A 20,396-nucleotide genomic window follows, 5' to 3' on the forward strand; every position below is an offset into this window, starting at 1 on the left:
ATATACCCAAAGTGAGCAACCAGGTTGCAGCACTCACCTAAAACAAGCACGCAGAACTCATTGCCGCTCATTTTAGAGGCACATATAATGACTACATATGTGGGCAGGCACTGCTGGTGGTGAGGACCCTCACTGAGAGAACGAAGTGACTCAGAGATGCCCTCTCCCAAAGAGTTATGGGTAACCACGACTTGGACGCTGCCCCCAGACACGCTGGCTTCCAGCCGTGCCAACCAGGGCAGCTGGGACGGAGAGATGGCAGGACCCCCGGGACAGCACAACATTGCCTTCAAAACAATCTGCTCCAGCTCCTCCCTCAGAGGAATCTGCTCCGAGCCTGCAAGAAGAATGAAAATGACTGACGAACTGACGTTTCATAGCTAGGGGCATTGATGTTTGAGATGTTTGCATTTTAGTGCAACTCAGTCAGAGTTAGAATACTGAAGCTTACATATAACAAAATACACATAGTTAGCTATTTGTTTTGTCAGCGATGTTTCTGTTTAAATAAGACACCAGCGCCTCTCGGTCATCCACCCTGCTACCCTGTCTGTTTGATAACTGCAAACATGCAACATGTTAGTTAAGATCCCAGTGACAGTGAGGCTTTTTTTTTGCATTTGCTGCTTACCTAAACGTGCAAGATACTGTAAAGTGAGCAGAATCATTGTTTCCACACAGAGAAGCTGACTGCTGTTGAGGCCCAACGTCTCCAGGGTTTTCTCTGTCAGCTGGCTGCTCTTATAGCAGCTGACCAGCAGGGGGCTCACAACTATATCCCCAACATTCCCATAGAAATAAGGTAAAGTGCCATGCCCTGAAAAGAAAAGTCATCATTAGACAAAACTGAAATGTATAGTAGCTAGAAACAACAACAAGTTACAACAGCTTAATATTTGTTCAGCTGAACTGTAACACTTTCAAATCATGTGCAGTTAAACAGTTATTATGAATATAAGCTTGCTTTAGAGACTTTTTAGACACAACACAGGTGCAAAAGAGACTAGCTGTGACAAGTTAGATAGGAAATGGCAAACTAAATAAAAATGAAGACCAAATCAAGATAATAGATTAATGACAAATTGTTAACAAATTACAAACTGACAAACAGAAAAGCCCTTAGAAACCCTGGATATCTGTTTACACCAAGAACATAGAGTCACTTTCTGCTTTCAGAGCGATATATATTCTAACAGTATTGTTTGTGTTTGTTGAAAGAGTGCTATATGTGACAAGCCACATACGTTGTATCATACATTGTTATGATGAGGGACGTTTGTCATTTGACACAGTAAACTACTCGAAACTACTACTACTTGAAAACTTCCTCTGACCCAGTTTTTCTGACGTTGATTAATTGATTACTGTTCTGATATCCTCTGCAGGATGATACTTAATTTGCAGCTTTAAGAAGGAGCAGATCACTGAAATAATGCTTGTACCAATGAGGATAACAGGACGAACTCCTGAAGAGTTGAGCAGGTTGTCAGGGACGATAACTGTCTCTCCAGCGGTGACAGGTTGGGGCTGAATCACTCCTGCCACAGGTGGCTGAGGAGAGGACACTCCTAATACAGAACCTGGAGGGAATTAATAGATTACATGTCAGTTCTGTTAGATTAGTTACTATCAGTTAGGTTATGGCATGGGTTGAGGTTTAACATATTAGTGTTTTACATTAGCCAGAAAACACTGCAGTAATATTTTATGCTGTTATAAATGATAGAAAAAAATCTAGGGCAGACAATTTACTTGAAATGATGGTAGTATATATAGCCACAATTACATGATGTGGCTGAAATCTACCTCAATCATGCAATTTTTAAAAATCATTTCAGCAACAAACTCTCCAGCTCCATCTCCATGGAGATGCTGGCTGAATCATCCCTAACAACCAGAGAACGTCAGGGATGTGGCATACTCATCCCCAGCCCAGAGGGAGGGGAGGAGTTATAAACAACACAGCCTGTGCTGACACAGGGCACGGACACACACTTCTGCAAACACATGCTTACAGGCACATATGCGCACTCACTCAGTGAAATTACCTAACAAAGGAGACACAAAATTTATAACCCATCTCACACTGACTTGCGTAGAATACATTATAGCTCAAAGAGCCATCCTGATTGGGTTTAGGAACTGACCTGGAGAACAAACTATTGGCCGGATGGCTGGCACAGGGACAGCTGTCGGTGGGACGGGTACCAATGCGCTGGGATGCCAGCTCCGGTGGCGCTTCTTCGGAGGCCCCGAGTTCATGGCAGAGGATACTGAACATGCGAAACAGACACAGAGAAGCATGTTGATATACAAAATAGAGCACAAAACCTTCATAATGAATGTATATTCCTAAAAATATTGTCTAGGACTTACCAGGACTGTCTCCTAAGTCAGAAGCACGATATGCCTGACCTTGAGGCCCTAAAGAGACCTGGGAAGGGCTCAGCAAGGGAGGACGCCCATCAACACCCAGACCATTAGTTGGCCCGTTCACCCTCAGTGCTGTGGGTACTGGAGACAAACGCATGCACATAAATACACACAATAATACACTAGGGATAGTAAAGACTTTTTATTATATTTACTATTTATCTAATGATTGTGGAACCAGGACTAAGAGTCTAAATTAAATGCTAACATCTGCACACTAACATGCGCACAGTGACAATGCTAATATGCTGATGAATATGCTACTATGGTCACACTATTAGTGCAGAGTGTTAGCATGCTAACATTTGCTAATTAGTACAAAATGCACAGTAGAAATGAGGCTGATGGGAATGTCATTAGTTTTAGTCCTAAACCATAGTTTTTGCCAAATTTAAATTTAAATTTTGACATGATGATGGCGCAAGATTAAAAAATATTTCCCCGATCACTATCTATCTGTAGGGGCTGAGCAATACATAAAAATGAGTCAGCACTAAGAGTGGCTCATTGATTTTCTATACGTGAACGACTATTGCCAATGACCGCATTGGACATTTTCCAATCTCATGTTTGCAATACGCTAAAATATTGATTGGTATCTGTAGCCTTTGCTTGTCAATATCACAACCTTGTAAAGGGGCTAATGGATAGCAAGGCCTTAAAAAGTCATTACAGCATTCCTTCCTCCAGTATTGATTAGTGTGTATATACAAGTGCACAAACAAGCATCATGTGTTTGTGTGTACATGTTGTATGCGTGTGCGTGTGCTTGTGTGTGTGTGTGTGTGTGTGTGTCTAAGCAGGCTATGATGTTAATCTTGGCTCCACGGTCAGCCACGGCTCTATCTGCTATATACTTACACCATTAACAAAAACAAAAACAAAAAAGCTGTAGCTAAGCAACCCTTTTTGCCAGTGTCAAAGCCTGGATGCAGCTAGGAATGTGGGATTGTGACTAAAATGTATGTGGTGCATTGTATTGTGCATGTTTCTTGTACATACGATTAATAATACAGCAAAAGTAAAGAATAGTGCACCAGGGAACTGAACTGACAAGGTAATGAGCTGATATAAAACAACATAAAATTGCAGGTCTACTGCAAAAGAGCATCACCTATTGGTAGAGTCTTGTTTCCAGGTGTGGACGCCAGAGGTTTGAGGAAACTGCAGTCTCTGCTGATGTCCTGACTCCCGAAAAAGACAGAGGAGGCTTGTGTCGTTCTGGTGGGTGGAGAATCTGGAGATGAAAACAGAAGATTCCCATTCAGTAATTTATCATTAAACTACATATGACACTCACCAACTCCCTGTAACGCTGGTGCCTGATGTTCCCTTGTCCACAGATGGGTTTCAAATCTTTGGGATGGCACAAAACTCAAACTGCAGTTTTAAACGCCCACTGTTCCCCTGATTGGTAATTTAGCTGCCTTTGGCCTCCGTGTATCAACCAAATGCCAAAAGAGTCTTGTGTGCCACTATCCAATGTCCCCTCTACAATACAAACAAACCATAGCTCCCCTTTTCATTAATCATTTCAAGACTAACAGTCAGCAAGCTCTTTGGGAGCAGGGTGTACCTGGAGGTCGCAGTCAGGAGATTTTAGGCAAGAGTTATGTCAATAACGAGCCCTATAGTTCAGCTGTCCAACACATAAATGTGTGAGATCTCTGCTGACAGGCGTCTTCCAGGTTCAGAACAAATCAATACCATAAGCCCAGGAGCGTTTTTTCAATCAACAAGGGGACAGGCACTCCTGAAGTGAGAGGTCAGAGAAGAATAACATCTCCTCGAAGAGAAGTAGAATCTTCCTCGGAGTCATGTGACATTTAGCTATTGGTTTCCCCAAGGAAATGATTCAGGCCTTTACTACATTACACTGTTATTTTCAGATTTCTCTTTTAAATATTATATGACACAGACAACTGATATCAGATACTGAACTGAACAACCACAGCTAATAACATCAAAATAACAGAGAATGTGCTGAAAAGGTTATTTACAATTGATGAAACATCAGTATGCTACCAGAATAAACACCAAAGCATCACAGCAACAAAATTAGATGAAATACGACAAAACCTTCTCTTTCTCATGAACTGAGTCATAAACAGCTAAATGCAGTGTAGTGGTTCAAGTGTCAGACTGTGCTCACCTAATAAATTTCAGGGCTTAGCCACCACCACCTGTCTCTATGGCAACAACATAAACCTGTCAGCGTATACCAACTGTCAAAAAGCGTCTCTTTTTGGTGAAATATATGTATTTCTCGATGTCATTTTAGTGAGAACACAGGTAATAAATTCTACATAACTTTAGTCAAACAGCTGTTTAAATGTCAGCATAATCATCTTGCACAGGGGTTAATTACCCATCCACGCCTACATTGCAGTCTCACCTGAAAGGGAAAAGGGTGAGGAGCTGTGTCCGCTGGTGCCTCCGTTTTCTTTGCTGCTAAGCGAAGAGGATGAGCTGGGTTTGGACAATGAGGCGCTGCTTGACAACTGACGAGTTTTACAGTCTGAGAAGGTACAGAGAGGAATGACAAAAATTGAGGACAAACAGTACGTAACAGAACAACCTCACAGAACAAATTGGTGCGATGTGAGACAGAAGGGTCATATAAATGCAGAACTGAAGTGCTGCGATTTCGCTGGGTGTTTTTACCTTTCCAGCAGATGAGGGGTCCTTTGCACAGAGCACCCTGTGAATTCTTCACCAGGTAGTATTTTAAGTGCTTCTGCTTCTTGGGCTGGGTGGATAACTTTAGGTTGATGTGGTTCGAAAACTCAGTGAAGTATCTGAAACCCTTTTCCCCACAGCCCACACAGTTTCCTGAAAAACCTGGAAGTAATATAAGAAAAAAGGAATTATAATCTTATTTTCACAAGCATTATTACAGTCTTGTGTGTGACAGCACAGTGCTAACAACAGAACATATTCATTCTACCAGGAGCTTAAAATGATGCTGATAGCTATCTGTCTCCTTCACTCTCTTATCTCAGACCATGGGAACAGACTGACCTAAAAGTGCATTTTTCCCATTCTCGTCTGGCAAAAAGCGGCGGTCCACGGCACACACCAGGATGTGCTCGGGGACGCTGGGGGACTTGGCACCGACCAGCTCGAAGCCTGCTGGGACTTCGATGGGCTCTGTTGCTATGGAGACCAGGCGGAGGTCCTTGCCGGCCTGACAGAAGCCTGACGAGAGGAGAGGAAGAAACAGATGTAATAAATGCGAAGAAATAAAGAAGGACTTTAGGGTAAATCCAGTTTATGTATTAAGAGTTGAAAACAAAGACACTGAAATCATATCTTTTATAATTCTATCATCTTTAACAACAAGCTTAATATGTATGTTTTGTTATCGTTTTAAAAGGTTTTGTCAATCAATATAAATATGTTAAGTTATACAGTTGAAAATCAAGGCTTTTTTGGGTATGGGGGTTACCATCTAGTGTGCAGCAGCCGTCGGGTGCGGGGGCCTGTAGGTAGGGAAGTGGGGGACTGCTGCTGTCTGAGTCATCATCGTCTTCCAGCTCCTCCAGATCGTTGGAAGAGTGGCCATTCATAAGCTCGTGGCCTGGCGGCTCCCCATGGAGGTCAGTTTTCGGCTTCATCTCTGTTGGACATTTTAAATCAAAATTATTTTCACTAGAGCTGGATTTGATTCATGGAGAACTCTGTTTGTTACAGGTCCACAAATTCTGAACAATTTTCTAGTAAGTTTCCCTGAAAGAGCTATGTAGTTTAATGCTAATTATACTACCTTACCTAAAACTAGACTGTGTTTGAAGCAGTTTTTGTGTAAAGAAAAATAAATTCTTAATTATAATAATATTATTATTAATTCCCATAAGCCTGATGCAGTTTCAAACCAGATCCTGTTTTGCTGTTTGTTGTAAGCTTCCTACCTTCTATGGTACCAGGATAAGGCTCCGGCTCAAGGTAGAGCTGTGTGAAGATGGGCTGTGGATCGCCACTGCTAGAGCGCAGTGACGCCTCAATAGAGTTATGAAGAGCCTCTTCAAATCGAGCAGACTTCAGCTGCCCGGCGTATGAATTCCCCATTATCTATGGGAGCAAACAGAAAAGAGCAGTTCATCGATTAATTCCTTTCATAAGAATAGCAAAGACAACAAACCAGCAACTGGTGCCTCACACAAATGCAATAATAATAATAATAATAATAATAATAATAATAATATAATAAATAGTATTGTTATAGTACATTATTATTATTATTATTAGGGAAAACAACATTTCCCCTCTGGGATTAATAAAGATCATCTTCTTCTTCTTCTTCTTCTTTCTTCTTCTTCTTATGCTTTCAAATACAGCTTCTTTATCTTTCTGAGGGTTAGGTCAGGTGTAGGTTATATTATCACCCATACATCCACTTGCAGATGCCTCCAGTGTCTAGTTAAAATGATTAACCAGCACCAGCACAACACTAGACAATGTGTTAAGCATTATCAGGCTGTGCGTACATTTAAACTTAGAGTAAAAGTAAAAAAGTAACAGAGTATGGTTGTTATACAGTGGCATGTTTCATGCTGGTTTGCTGCGCAGTCAGAAATATGCAAATTTTAACCCACATGTGTACTGCAGGTGAGGAAAAGAAAATTGCTCGATGATGTACTTACAACGGCTAGTTGTATCTTCCCATCTTACAGTCTCAGACTTGACAAAGATCTGGTCAATTCAAGTTGAACACTCAGCCGAAAATGCTAAAACTTCCAGGATTCTCAAAGATTCGAACCGAAAGATTGCTGCTTTTTTTGACTTAGCGTGGTATGATAGCTCCAATGGGACATTTAAAAGAGCTTTCGAACAGTTGGTCAGACCAGAAGAACAAAACGTTATTCTCTAAAGTCAATGGGTAATTGCGATGGAGAAGTTTCGAATCATTTTTCACATTCTACTTAGACCAAACTATAAATCTGTGCAATAAAGAAGAAAGAAACAGGCAAGCGAAACCCAAAGAAGAGAAAAAAAGTGTACAGCCCTGTAAGTGTGGCACTGTATGTTGTGCCTGTTGATAAATGGTGTCTGGTTGTTACAAGGGGCTTCTGCGAATGATAACACACACAATTACACTCACAGACGCACACACCGTACACACAAGACACAACACACTTTTCTCTATGTCAGCCCAAAGCATAATGGCCAAGGCCAATGCTTTTCTCCAATCTTTTTTGGGATCTTTCTCCTTCTGACTCTTTGGTCACTCTGCCTTGGTCTGCCCCCGTGGCCCGCCCGCCGCAGTGTCCACTCTGGGAACATCTTGCCGGGGTCCGGCTGTGTGGGCCTGAGGTTGGCTGGGTCTCTGGTGGCAGGTGGCACGCTGGGACAGAGGGCTAAGCATGCCGTCTTCAAAGAACACAGCCCAGAAAGGAGACAGGAGGGGAGGAAAGAAAGGGGAGAGAAAAAGAAGTACCCAAAAATGGTGAAAGGAAGGCAGCACTGATTAATGGGCTACACCACACGCATGGGTGCCCCATCTAACACAAGGGGGCTTCCTACCCAAACTCCATTTTTCGTTGGGTTCAGTAACATTGTCATGGGATCTTTTGTTAAATAACCAAGCCAGTCAAGGATCTTTCAAATTGTGGGTGGAACAGAAAATAAAGGGAGTTTGGCAGCTTGTCTGACACACAAGTTTGGCCTGAAATGCCTTCCCTGTTTGTCCTTGGCAACGCTTACATTGTGACTGGTGCAGACTCAGAGTGTATGGTTCATCAACACTAAAGCAGCCAAGCGGGAGCCAGGTTGGAAGACCTCAGCTGTTTGGGAAACGGCACATACTCGCTCATTTAGAGTCTAAACAAAAAGATCCTGGTGCAGCTGTTTGGAAGCACTTACGATGAGCAAGGTTGTGTGTTGTACTGTTAATTTCACAAATGACTCAGTTATATAACTTGACCTCAGAATTTATTTCAAGTTTTGGGTGTTTTTTCCAATCCAAATTAAGCTTAGGATTCTAGATCTGGCATGTTTATTTCAATTAACTTCAATTCAATTTTATTTTATAGCGCCAATTCATAACAAGTTATCTCAGGACACTTTTCAAATAGAGCAGGTCGTAGGACCGACTGCCTTTTAGAATTTGAATTATATGCATACGTTGCTGAAGCAGCCTTTAAATACAACATTAGGGTGCCCATAGGCTGGACTAGAAATGTAGCTATAGCAATTTCACTAAATGTAAACATAATACAAATGCAGCTATTTAGCATTAAAACTAAAACAAAAAAAATCAAAGTTCAATCATGTGTTTAGATTTGTAGATAAGTTACATGACAACTAGCTTAATTCATTAAGGTTCAACTACTGTCATCTTTCATCGCAGTAGATTAATCTGCACATTATTTTCTCTAGTTAATCGATTACGTTATTTGTGTCTATAAAATTGGAACAGAGTCCAAAACCCAAAGATATTAAGTTTTCTATCATATACGACAAAGAAAGCAGCAAAGCCTTGCATGTTAGGAGCTAGACCCTGTGAATATTCAGCCTGAAAAAGAACTTCAACTCTTAATTGATTATAAATGTAGTTGTTGATTAATTATCTGTCGATTGACTAGTTCATAAACTGACTCGAGATTTCATTACTGAATTTCATGAACATATTTTATAGCCAAAATCTATATGTTGCAATGTGAATGTAACCATAATTTATGCATCATGTCAAATACATTGAGGTGGGCACTTGTTTGCACTCATTCGCGATAACAATTAAAAAAGCACTTTGCAGCAATTCAATCAATGATGTATGTTAGTTCTACTGTTAATCTGTACCACACACTGAATATGTCAGTCACTTAATCAATATCGACTAGATACAAAGTATCTTTTGGCCACACATACACCCTGAACCTTTTTATTTTGTCAATAATGGGCAGGGTGGGAATCAAGTTGGAGCTGCCTTTCTCCTCCCAGGTCTCATTTGCCCACGCCTGGACAGGTTCCAGACCCTGTGTTTACCTAACAACCTTCCTGGGGAGGAATCTGAGCAACCCAGACAAAAGACAAGATTAACAGTGCCTGACTGTGCTGTCAAAGAGATAAGAAGCTTAACAGAATGAAGCTACAGTATTTCTTGCTTAACTGATGGAGGAAGGTGGCTGCACAGAGAAAAAAAGACAGAGGGGGAAAAAAGTGCCTGAGGGCCTTTTTTAAGCAGCCGCTGCCTGTTTCGATTGTGAAGTCTAAAGGAGGCTCCGGAGGCCTCTTTGGCTGGGTGTCCCTCAAGTCTCAGCAGACAGATTTATCATTAACCTCTCGCGGGCCGGAGGTGAACACAGGGACCTTTTATCACCTGCGCAACTTAAAACAAAACGTGACTGTGGCAGAGGTCGCTTAACGGATGTCTCTGGGGTGAGACTCAGGTGGTTGCTAAGGTCAGTTGCAGTGGCAGGAGGGGGGTATTTCAGGTGAGTCATGCGGCTGCAGCCTGCTTGATGGATGGTCAAACATAATGAGTGGACTCTACCGGGGAGAAGCAGTTTAATGTTCAAAGACTAATGGCTACCAATGACACTGAGTGGTGACTTAAAAACTGCCTCTCAGCCAGTCAGATGGTCAGTCAAGGCCGTTCCTCAGCTCCTGGGTGGCATCAACAGATTGCATGAATGTGACCCCAGGTCAAAATAAGCTAGTCTAATCTTCACTCAGCAGATTTGAGACCAAGAAAATATGAGAGCACAGACGTTCACATCTGAACAGCACACAAGCAGTGCATTAAACAAAAAGGTGACTTACATTGTCGGATTGTTCCCAGGCGTGAAGGGACTTGTACACCTCTGCTACATGCTGGATCACTTCCACTCAGCGGAAATTTTCAGCAAAGACATTTTACTCAGTGCTTCGAGACCTGGGGGAGAGTAGGGAGTGTTACTGACAATGAAACAATGAAGAACAAATGAAACGTTGTATACCTCCTGAAAGATATGCTGTAGCATACTGGGGTTAGTAGCCAGTATAGTACATTTCTTTGTGTTTATCTCAATTAATTAAAAACTCAACAAACAGGGTATGTGGAACCAGTTTTGAGCAACACATTTTAGCTTATCTTAAAAAGTCACACTCAAAGAAATTACACATTAAGGCAAAATGCTGCAGTATATCTTAAGAAAATTACAATTTACCCTTGAAATTTTTTTGAAAGGACTTCACTTGCAGGACTCAGTAATATACAAGATATTTTGCAACATACAAAATAATGTTTTTTGTATGGGAAGCCAGAAACATTAACTGTGTGTTTTCTGAAACACTCTGCTAAGATAGTCTGGTACTACAGGTCACCACAGTATAAAGAACATGCCCATTCACAAAATGAATGGGTGCACTTACAGCCACTAAGACATTAAGAGCGGCTCAAACCATGACATATGTACTCACTATTACAAGACTAAAAAGATGTTATGTGACACCATGGCCCTGGGGCTATTTTCACAAAACACAATTGGGTGTTTCAGTTTGTAGCTGCCTCACTACACACACTCATTTCACTCTGAATGGATTTGCCAGTTACTTTGACCCTTTGACAAAGTATTGTTTAGCCACTCAGGCTCTGATATAACAGGCTGTCACAATCTACCCCGTCATCACTTCTGACTGTGTGGTGCTATCCTATAAGAGGGAGGCTGGTCTGGGGTCCAAGTCCTTCAAATAACAAATGTACAAAAGCTTACAAAAGCATTTAACTTTCCTTTATTGACCACACTGGACCTTATTTTGTGAATGATTAGCCAGCTTGATACGGCTAATCAAAGTAAAGAGTTAAAAACATCAATATGTCCAACAGAAACCTGTACCCCTTTACCTTCTGAATCGCTTACTGAAAATTTAATTTAACATAGCAGAAAATCAGAATTCAGTGTAGTGTTAATCATGTGAAATGTTCTATTCTGGCTGAAGAATCAAAACACAAGTTCATGCTTAACCCTCCTTGTGGGTGTTCCAACTAAGGATATGAATCTTAACCAAAGGTCTCACAGTCTGCTTATTACCCGGAAAGCAAAGTCTTGAAATATTTTGATGCCTATCTAGTTGTGAAGGGTAGACAACACAGGAGACGCAGATGGCTCCCGAGATGATGAAGGAGCCGAAAACGTAGACACTAACGTGAGCCCAGCCCCAGGTGCTTAATAAGGTCCTGTTTTTTCAGTAATGACTTTTGAGGGAATGTTTAGGCTGACATGCTGGTTTTGTGTCTTACTGAAAACCAAGACTAGATTCAAGGCAATGGTTTAAGACATTCATTTCTCACACGCACTTTCTAATGCAAGTGCAACTGCATGTGTATGCACACACACACCCAACATATGTAAATTACATTCATATGGCTACTTAATATAACATACACAGTATAATAATGTATATAGAAAGATTTCATTGATAAGAGAAAATAGACTACACTGCTGAGCAAATTTATTTTCGTCATTTATTAATTGTTTCATTAACAGCTGGTATTATTTCTTAGATTTTAGATTACAGACTGTAAACAAAAATGATGTGAGCCTAATGTTTTCTCTCTACACAAAAACTAATGATCAGCTCTATCTAATCTGAGGTATGAATATTCCTCAAACGTAAAATATGGCGGTAAGAAATCTATAGCTTTTCTATTTGTAATTGTATAAATTAAACTTTGACAATGTCAAATATAAAAGTGAGTAAAACATATATAATATAATATATATAACATACATGAATGAATGTTAATACTTTAAATATTCTGTAATTGGTATGCTTGTTAAGTGCTGTATAGATGGTTGGTTTGTGAAATGTGATTAAAATCACTAAATCACAATTAAACATTATAACAGCCATTTATTATAATTTCTTTTTAGATATTTAACTCCATCCAAATGAGATGGTCTTACTTTTAACCCTTTCCTTTTCTTTCTCTCCAGTCCTTCTTTTGTTTCTCCCTCAACTGCATAATTACATTACAGTGTTTACAATAGAGGGAGAGAGGCAGGATTAAACTTGCGTCCCCTCTTAACCTGGTTTCACCACATTCTGACTCAGCAGATCCTTCAAGTCAAAGCCAACACATTTCTGAATAAATGTGAAGAAATCCTTCTACTGTTTTAATTTTTACATTCCATATAAATATTTAAGAAATATAGGTAGGAAGATGTTGATATTGTCTATACAGTTAAACTTAGCAATTGTTTAAAATAGCTAATTAAACAAGTACAGGTAACAGAAAAAAAGGTTAATCCAGAATATATACATCAATTAAAACTACCTATTGACTAAATTTGTCTTTTCACCTCAGTTGTAAATAAAATGTTAATGGAAATTTGATAAATATCTTAATTGTTTTCACCTCATTGTTATGCATTAACATTTAAAGTCCATACCAATAGCTGAAATGCGGGAAAGAGCTCAGCACTCTCTTAACATTCGAAAAGCAGTGGTGAGAAGACACTGCCCATCAGACATGAGAGAAAAGGGGGATGGTGTAAGAAATTAGGAGAAAAAAGACAAACATCTCTCCATGTTCTCTAAATTAGGTGCTAAAAGCCCATCTCAGTAATGCCACATCAGGGCCACATGTGACACACACACAGCAAGCAGTTAAAAAAAAGCTTCTCCTGTACCTTCCATGACTACTCGACTGCTGGATGAACCCTTAAAATCCAAATCAAATGCAGTTAATCCAAAATGTGAAGCTGTTTTGTTTTTTTCAAATATAGTCCATGTTTGACAATAAATCCTCCTGGAAAGAATTAGTCCAAACAGCATCTGGACTTCCACTCTTCTCTGGTATGCCTCAAGTCACCTTTGTCATGATACTCTATAGAGAGAAATAGGAATCCCACTCTTCCCCTCAGTACAGCAGAAACCCTCCCTCTCTCTCTCTCTCTCTCTCTCTCTCTATCTCTTTCTCTCGCCCTGTCTCACTCACATGCAAACAAACACGCACACACATCCACCCAGACCCCTCCCCCTAGTCCCCTATGCCCTCCTCCGTCCTGTGCCATTTGCCAAGGAGGGAGGGAATCCACCGGGGGCTCATTCATCTTGGCCCTGCTGACCCCCTGTGGTGACAGATGCTCTTGGAGGCCTGCAGAGCTGTGTGGGGAAACAAAGAAGAAGCCCCCACATTTCCCTGCAGCAACACATCCATGGCGCCCTGCCACGCGTGACCCCCAGCACGCCAAGACATCCGTTGTGGGCACTGTGTCAGGGGGACGTTTTCATTTTCTGGAAAGAGTGGGGGGGTAGTGATGTGGGGAGGGTGGGTGGTGGGTGGGGTGGGGGGTGGTGGTGTGTCTTTAAATCAAACTGTTGCTCTCACGCTCAGTTCAGTCTCTTGGTTTTGCTTCTACTCACAACTTTTTTTTTTTATTGGGGGCCAATTCAGAACCGGGAGAATCCGTCCCCAGCAAAATGGGGACAAGAATGTCAGGTCAGCTTGAGCATTTTGTCTTCATAGCCTTGCCCGGGATTGACCCCACACTGGGCTTTTACTCCCGTTATAAATACCAGGGGCTCATCTGGTCAAAATAAATAAACGGAAATGCACCACAAATCAACAGACGCAGGCAGATGTCAGGGATTGTACGTCATTATAGCCTAGTGATCGTTTTTTTTCATTTGCTCGAAATAACCAAAGCTTCTTAAGATTGATCACACTGTAAGTGAAGTCTCACATGCACGTCTACAACATCTGAGCAAAATGTCATTTCCTCATCGTGGGGGGGGGGGGGGGACGCAGCAAAGGGGCCCGCAGCTTGGTTTCAAAGCCATGGCTGGGGTTTTTGGAACAGTGGGGCACCAGCTTCTAACCAGGTGAGCTATCGGGGTGCCACTGAGTTGGTGAAATTCTGCCACACACTAAACTATCTCCTGACTTTGAATGGTAAACACAACCAGCTGTCAGACTGCCAAGTCTAACTGTGAACTGCCAGGACATTGTTTACAGTGCAGTTTCTAACACTAATATCATACAGTATGAATCCTCTACTGTGGCACTAACACAATTAAAGTTACAATATGAATTGTAGGGCAGCCTGTAGGGCTCCTGTGCCTGTTCTCCTGCCAACTAATTAATGTCAAGTGAGGTCAGTAAGAATTTGTCAGGTAAACAGTAGGTCTGAGTAAACTCACATCTACTTGATGGCAGGGAAGATGCACTCTCTGTTTACCATGACACAGAGTTTGTAAGTGTCTCTTTAATACCAGCAATTTCCCGCAGGTTGATTGATTACATTCATTAAGAGTTAAAACTGCTACTGCTATTTATGTAGAATTGTCTAGAAATTAGTTGTTGTATTGCATGAATCTGCATGAAACAGAAAATCCAATTTATCTTTGCAATAAACTCATTATAAGCATTGGTTGCTTAATTTCTGTAGCCATAAATTCTCTCATTATAAACATCTCCCCTTACTGGCCCAGGTTTCTTGCTTCACTGAGCTGTGTGACTGATGTTCCAGTTCATTACCACAGACACAGTCAACAGTTGTTTTAATCAAGTTGTGTGCAGCTCTTCTCACCTCCTCTCCAATGGTTATATTAGGGCGCAGTCAGTGTGAGGGCTGCTGTAAACCACCACACGAGCCAATCAGGGCCTCCATTAGTCCTTACGGGGCTTTCATGCACTCATTTCTCTCAATCAGCCACATTTGTCTAAACATTGGGCTTGAGTTTGACTGTGAAATTTGTCCGGCTATTGCTGATTTAGACCACACACACAGGACATATCAGGTGAGTCGCAAGCGGGGCCTTGGTTTATGTTTGACATCTTAAAGTAATAGCAATATTGTAAATCAACTGTATCTATCAGCTGTAACAAAAGTGAAATCTCTCCAATGATCGATCGGATACCAGCATAGCTACAAGTTCAACTGGGGGAAAAGAGCTGTCAGTGTGATTTATTTCTAAGCCCCTGACTTTGACATGGCCCGTCTTAAATAGCCCATTTAGAATGGAGATAATGAGTAAACCCGGCATTTTCTTTGGCCTCAAAAGACACTGTGCAAAAAACAAAGGAGTGTGGATTGAATGCTTGCCCGCCCCCGAGCCCATCCTTCACCGCTGCATTGAGCTCCTGCTAAAGTCCCTGACAAAGGGGAAGTATCCCTACCACCGCCACCTGAGGAAAGACGAGTCACATGATCAGCTGTGGGGGGTTCTGGGAGATCTCGTGGCTCTTAAATGTAGGGGGAGAGGGCTTCTTCCTCTCTTAGGATTCCCAGTGGAGCGCCACAGCTTTGTCTTAGCTGACTCAACCAAAAATGACAACTATTAGGAGTAAGTAACCTACCTAACCTTGCACATTAGGATGGCTTCCATTACACAACATGGCAAGTTGCAACTGCAGGAAAAAGTCCTCTGCAGATGAGGTTCAACCGACAAATCAAGAGATGAGAGATGAGTATCAGGTGGGGAGGAAGTACAGCAACCAAGGTGCTAATTAGCACGTCTGACTCTTATAATAAGAAAACAATCCTGCAGCTTGACTGTCAAGAAACAAAACAAGAAAACGAAGCTACCACCATGTGAAAATTCCCGCAACAGAATTCCCTTTTCTACCCACTTCACGTGGGCTACCTGACGCCGAGGGTGTGAGGACTCGCACTGTTGTTTACTATCCGGGTGGCAGTCCATGGCTCTAATTTCCTTATAAAAGCTCCACAACCTTCGTCCAAAACCCCCTCCTCCCACTGCTCGGGACTACCTGCTGGGCCCTGAAGTGCAAATCGGTGCTAGTGAGGATAGCAGATGAGCTAAGGTCATTCATGGCTTTCCAGTGGGCCACACAAACAAAGGCAAACATTCCAGCTGAATGCCATTGCTGAAGTCAGCAGCAACAGAGAGAAAAAGAGGGAGAAGGAGACAGAGCAGGGCTCAGTGGAGATAATAGCCTCAGGGTGTATGTGTGTGTGCACGTGCGTGTGTGTGTGTGTGTGTGTGTGTGTTAGGGGATTATCTGTGGAACTATAAAGTGGGGTGAACCAGGGTTTAAGGCCTGGTGTGACCAGAGGGAACGGGGGCAGGGTCCAGGGCTTGAGGAGGGGTGGACAAAAGGAGCATTTGGGCAGATGAAGAAGTCATCATCATTAAGCCACTGGAAGTTTACTGTCCAGTTATAAAACTCATTTCAAAATTAGGGGCTAGGGGGTGCGTGTGAAAGGACAGCAGGGCTGGGAAGGCCTGCGAGGGGCAGGAGGGTGGCGTAGTGACTTGCAGAGGAATTGTAGCGCTAATTCATTAGGGGACAAGCAGGCTTTGTGTTAACACTAGGTTGATTGGAGTGGTGACCTTGCCACACACTCTGGCCCAGCGGATGAGTTTAAGGGCAAGGCATTTAACCTTAAACTAAATCTCAGCCATAGACAAAGGCCAGCATCATTTATTGGCACAGGCCTAGCAAACAGATAACTGATGCAGCACAAATGGAAAACAAGCCCTGTTAACAGTAGCCACTTCAACACTTGACACGTTCACACTACTTGCTTACAGTATAATTATAGTCCATATCATAACTAATATTCCAGCATATATCTAGGAAGAAAAATTCTTGTTTTGGCTTAAAATCATCTAATTGTGGGAACATTTTTCAATAAATATAGATAAATATAGAATATAATACTAATATACTTTAAATTATACTAAATTTAAAAAACAAATCCTTTTTGTGGCTGCAGCAAATGAAAATTTTCATTATTATTTTTTGGAGGGATAAATCAGTAAATCATTTTGTCTATAAAATGTCACAAAAAAGTGATGACATACAAAATCAGCAAGTATGTAACGTTTGAGATTTTTGTGATAGACGAATCAATTAATCAATTAATTGGTTCGGCTCAGCTCAAAATAATGCCTTCCTAAAGGTTTTTTGACCCAACAAAACAATGCAATTAGACAATAGCTAAAATTTGTTGTGTTATCAAAGGTAAACATGTTTTTTTGGCCACTCTGAGCATCTCGTCATCAAAATCAAAAAACTAAAAATTCCACCATGTCTTGCCAACAATGTTAGTGCTTTAATAATGTGACCAGTAAGCAGAGAGATCGGTTCTCATGGCTTTTATTCCCGATAGAATAAGTGAATGAAAGTGAAGGACGAGTGACAGTTTACAATGCTGTTCATGACTGTGTAATAAAATGGAAGGCCTGTCAGTGAACCCAATCTGCATTTTACAACACTGCCGGGTTGAACGCCAGTTCACCTAAATCGGAACAACAGGGCGAGACACAGGACCCTAATGCATTTATGGACTTATTCAGCTAAGCCATATTGAATAAGACAACAATGAGTTCTATTTCATACTGTAAAGCTGTCACTAGCCGTGGTCAAACAACGGTCAATGGTAAAGGGCAAGAGAAGGGAAAGAGAAGCTTAAAAAGATGAGCAGGATTTTAACTGGTCAAAATGCATTTCCTGAAGATTTTCATTTTTATTCTCAGACGGGAAAAATCATCCCTAATCTCATATGTACATGTAAAAAAGAGGTAACATTTTTGTATTATACATAAATTCACTTATACAGCAGCTCCTTAATTCTAGTCTGTGTTTTCCCCTATTCTGAGACAGAAATCGCCCCAGCTTCTTCTAACATCTGGTCCACACCTAATGGCTCATCCCAGAGTAGATCTTTGATGATGGTTGACCAGGCCTTGTCCTGGCCATAAACTGTTGTTTAGACAGCCCTATTTGTTATGGGGTGTAAAAGGAGAGCCATGGATCACGTTGAAAGGGCCAACACTATCAAAACATTGGCTCTTATCAGATGACAGAACTAGCAAAGGGGTCACGTTCTGTTTCCAGGAGCTGGCTTGAGCTGCAATCGCCCCTGCCTCCACATCACGTCAGTCAAACTGAGGTGCTTAGAATGTGATACTAATAGGGGATTTCAGAGATGGTTAACCTTTCAAATATGTTAGAAGGGCTTGGTACTGTTTGAAATCGGTGCCAATACACCTCAGTTTTAATGCCAACATATTTGTGACAAAAAAAAGCTCAAGATCAATTTATTAGCTTTAAACCACATTTTACAGTCATCAGCAAATGGAAGTGGCTCAGGTATTGTCTCGTGTTTTTTACTTTATTTTATGGTTCTGTAATTTTCATTTTCCAAACAGAGCTTCTAGCATTAACTATGGAAAAGAAGGAAAGAAGAGCTCTATTTTTACCCAACCTTTCTAAAAGACATTACTAAAAGACATTTTCCAAAATAAAGTAAATAACCCAAATCATTGCCTAAATGAGGAAATGTCCTTTAAAAAATACTGAATAAGACGATGAATATGAACATGGATTCAATGCCAGCTTTCGGTAGTTGCTCAATACTCAAATATATCTTGATCAGTACTCCAGAAGTGCTCTAGAGCTGAAACAATTAGTTTATAAATCGACCTGGTCAACAGAACATTGATTAGCAACTAATTTCATAATTAATTGATCGTTTTCTTTAAGTCTTTAAGTCTTTAAACAGCAGTATCATCTGACATTTTAATAAGTCAGTCCGTAATAGGTCATTAGTTGCAGGCCTACCCCACTCTATATTAGAAATGTCAAAGATAAAGACATTCATTGTCTGTGTCTAAGGATTGTCACTAAATATTTCGGATACCTTTAACCATTTTTTTTTCCAAATAAAGGAATAAACATAAAAGGCACAGACACAAAAGAAAGGCAATTCACTCAGATCAGTCAAAGTGCTTCCCTGAAAAGTTCCCACAACTGACACACTAACTCAATTTAGCCACGCAGGAGCACTGAGCACTCATGGAGAGGACATAAGAAAGAGGTCTGTTGTGTTTATCAGGCGTCCAGAGAGAGATCCACCTTTCACAATAGGACCTCTCCTTTCTTTTCCTCCCTGAAAAAGTCGCCACCACCTTGAATCCATTTGAGTGACACCGTGACAAAGAGGCTTCTTAATGTACCGACGAAGATTCCTCCTCCCCTTTCCTTCAAAACTTCCTTACCGGGCGATCAGCTGTATCCATCATGCCCCCTCTTCCTGACCCCAGGCGGCAGTGCTACATCAGCAGCACCCCACCCCCGTTGCTGTCTTGCCACATCTTCTCTATTACCCCCCACCCTCCCGATTAATAAGCACCAGGTTGCCGTCGGTAACAGGGCCCACACTTAAATCCCATCAGTCCTCCTTACTGCAGCAAGAGCCACAGTATCAGCAGGACTCTTTTTGTCTTAATGGGACAATGGAAGCAGGGCTATCCTTTGTTGAGGGCTTGACCCCACACACAAACCTGGCTGATGAGAAAAAGTGACAGTAAACCTATTCAGGCCTGGTGCACTTCATCCTGCACTGATCCCTGTGAGAGATGAGATACTTTACCAACTGGCAGATGTGACAGTTAGGGCAGAGCTCCTTTGACAATGTGGTGTACCAGGCATAAATAATGGCTAATAAAACAGTCAGGGCAAAAGTGAATAAAAAGAGAAGAGAAAAATGTTATGATTTCAAAACTGTTCCTTCTTTCTTTTTTAGCCATGTTCATTAAAATGGCCAGGATGCTGAAGTTAATAAGTCATTTGCAAGTGAATTTCAAAATGGTCCTACTCATCATCACCATTTTGCACCAAAACAAAAAGTAATATCTCAGCACAGAGCAAGTTCGTCCAAACCAGATATTTTTATAACCCTAATTATTATTGCTGTGAGCAATACATGAGTTTCAGTCTTTCAAGTGTAAAATAACACAGAGGAATTATTCCAACTAAAATATATGTAATGCACCATAGTGTAAACTTAAAGGAATAGTTTGACATTTTGGAAAAAATGCTTAGTGAGTAAGATGAGAAGATCAATACTACTTTTATATCTGTTCATTCAACACAAGGCTACAGCCAGGAGCAAATAAGCTTAGCTTAGCTTAGCTTAGCAAAGAGACTGGAAACAGGGGGAAACAGTTAGCCTGGCTCTGTCCAAAGGTAACAAAATCCCACCAGGACCTCTAAAGCTCCCTAT

At 41.3% G+C, this 20,396-nt stretch overlaps 1 protein-coding gene across 1 annotated transcript in view; it reads right to left on the reverse strand.

The window, feature by feature from the left end:
- Positions 1-20,396, reverse strand: part of greb1l (GREB1 like retinoic acid receptor coactivator) — a 42,159-nt gene that overhangs the window by 13,633 nt on the left and 8,130 nt on the right. The window contains exons 2-13 of the mRNA XM_035671435.1: positions 10,195-10,306; positions 6,345-6,504; positions 5,882-6,052; positions 5,455-5,631; positions 5,098-5,274; positions 4,829-4,951; positions 3,548-3,670; positions 2,377-2,514; positions 2,148-2,273; positions 1,443-1,580; positions 632-817; positions 38-337 (exon numbers count right to left, since the gene is read on the reverse strand). Of these exons, the coding sequence (XP_035527328.1) occupies positions 38-337; positions 632-817; positions 1,443-1,580; positions 2,148-2,273; positions 2,377-2,514; positions 3,548-3,670; positions 4,829-4,951; positions 5,098-5,274; positions 5,455-5,631; positions 5,882-6,052; positions 6,345-6,501 (1,816 nt within the window). The 5' untranslated portion in view covers positions 6,502-6,504; positions 10,195-10,306. The remainder of the gene's footprint in view (positions 1-37; positions 338-631; positions 818-1,442; positions 1,581-2,147; positions 2,274-2,376; positions 2,515-3,547; positions 3,671-4,828; positions 4,952-5,097; positions 5,275-5,454; positions 5,632-5,881; positions 6,053-6,344; positions 6,505-10,194; positions 10,307-20,396) is intronic.

Source organism: Morone saxatilis, unplaced genomic scaffold, assembly GCF_004916995.1.
Source record: "Morone saxatilis isolate NCDOM2014 unplaced genomic scaffold, NCSU_SB_2.0 Contig23, whole genome shotgun sequence".
Taxonomy (NCBI): Eukaryota; Metazoa; Chordata; class Actinopteri; family Moronidae; genus Morone; species Morone saxatilis.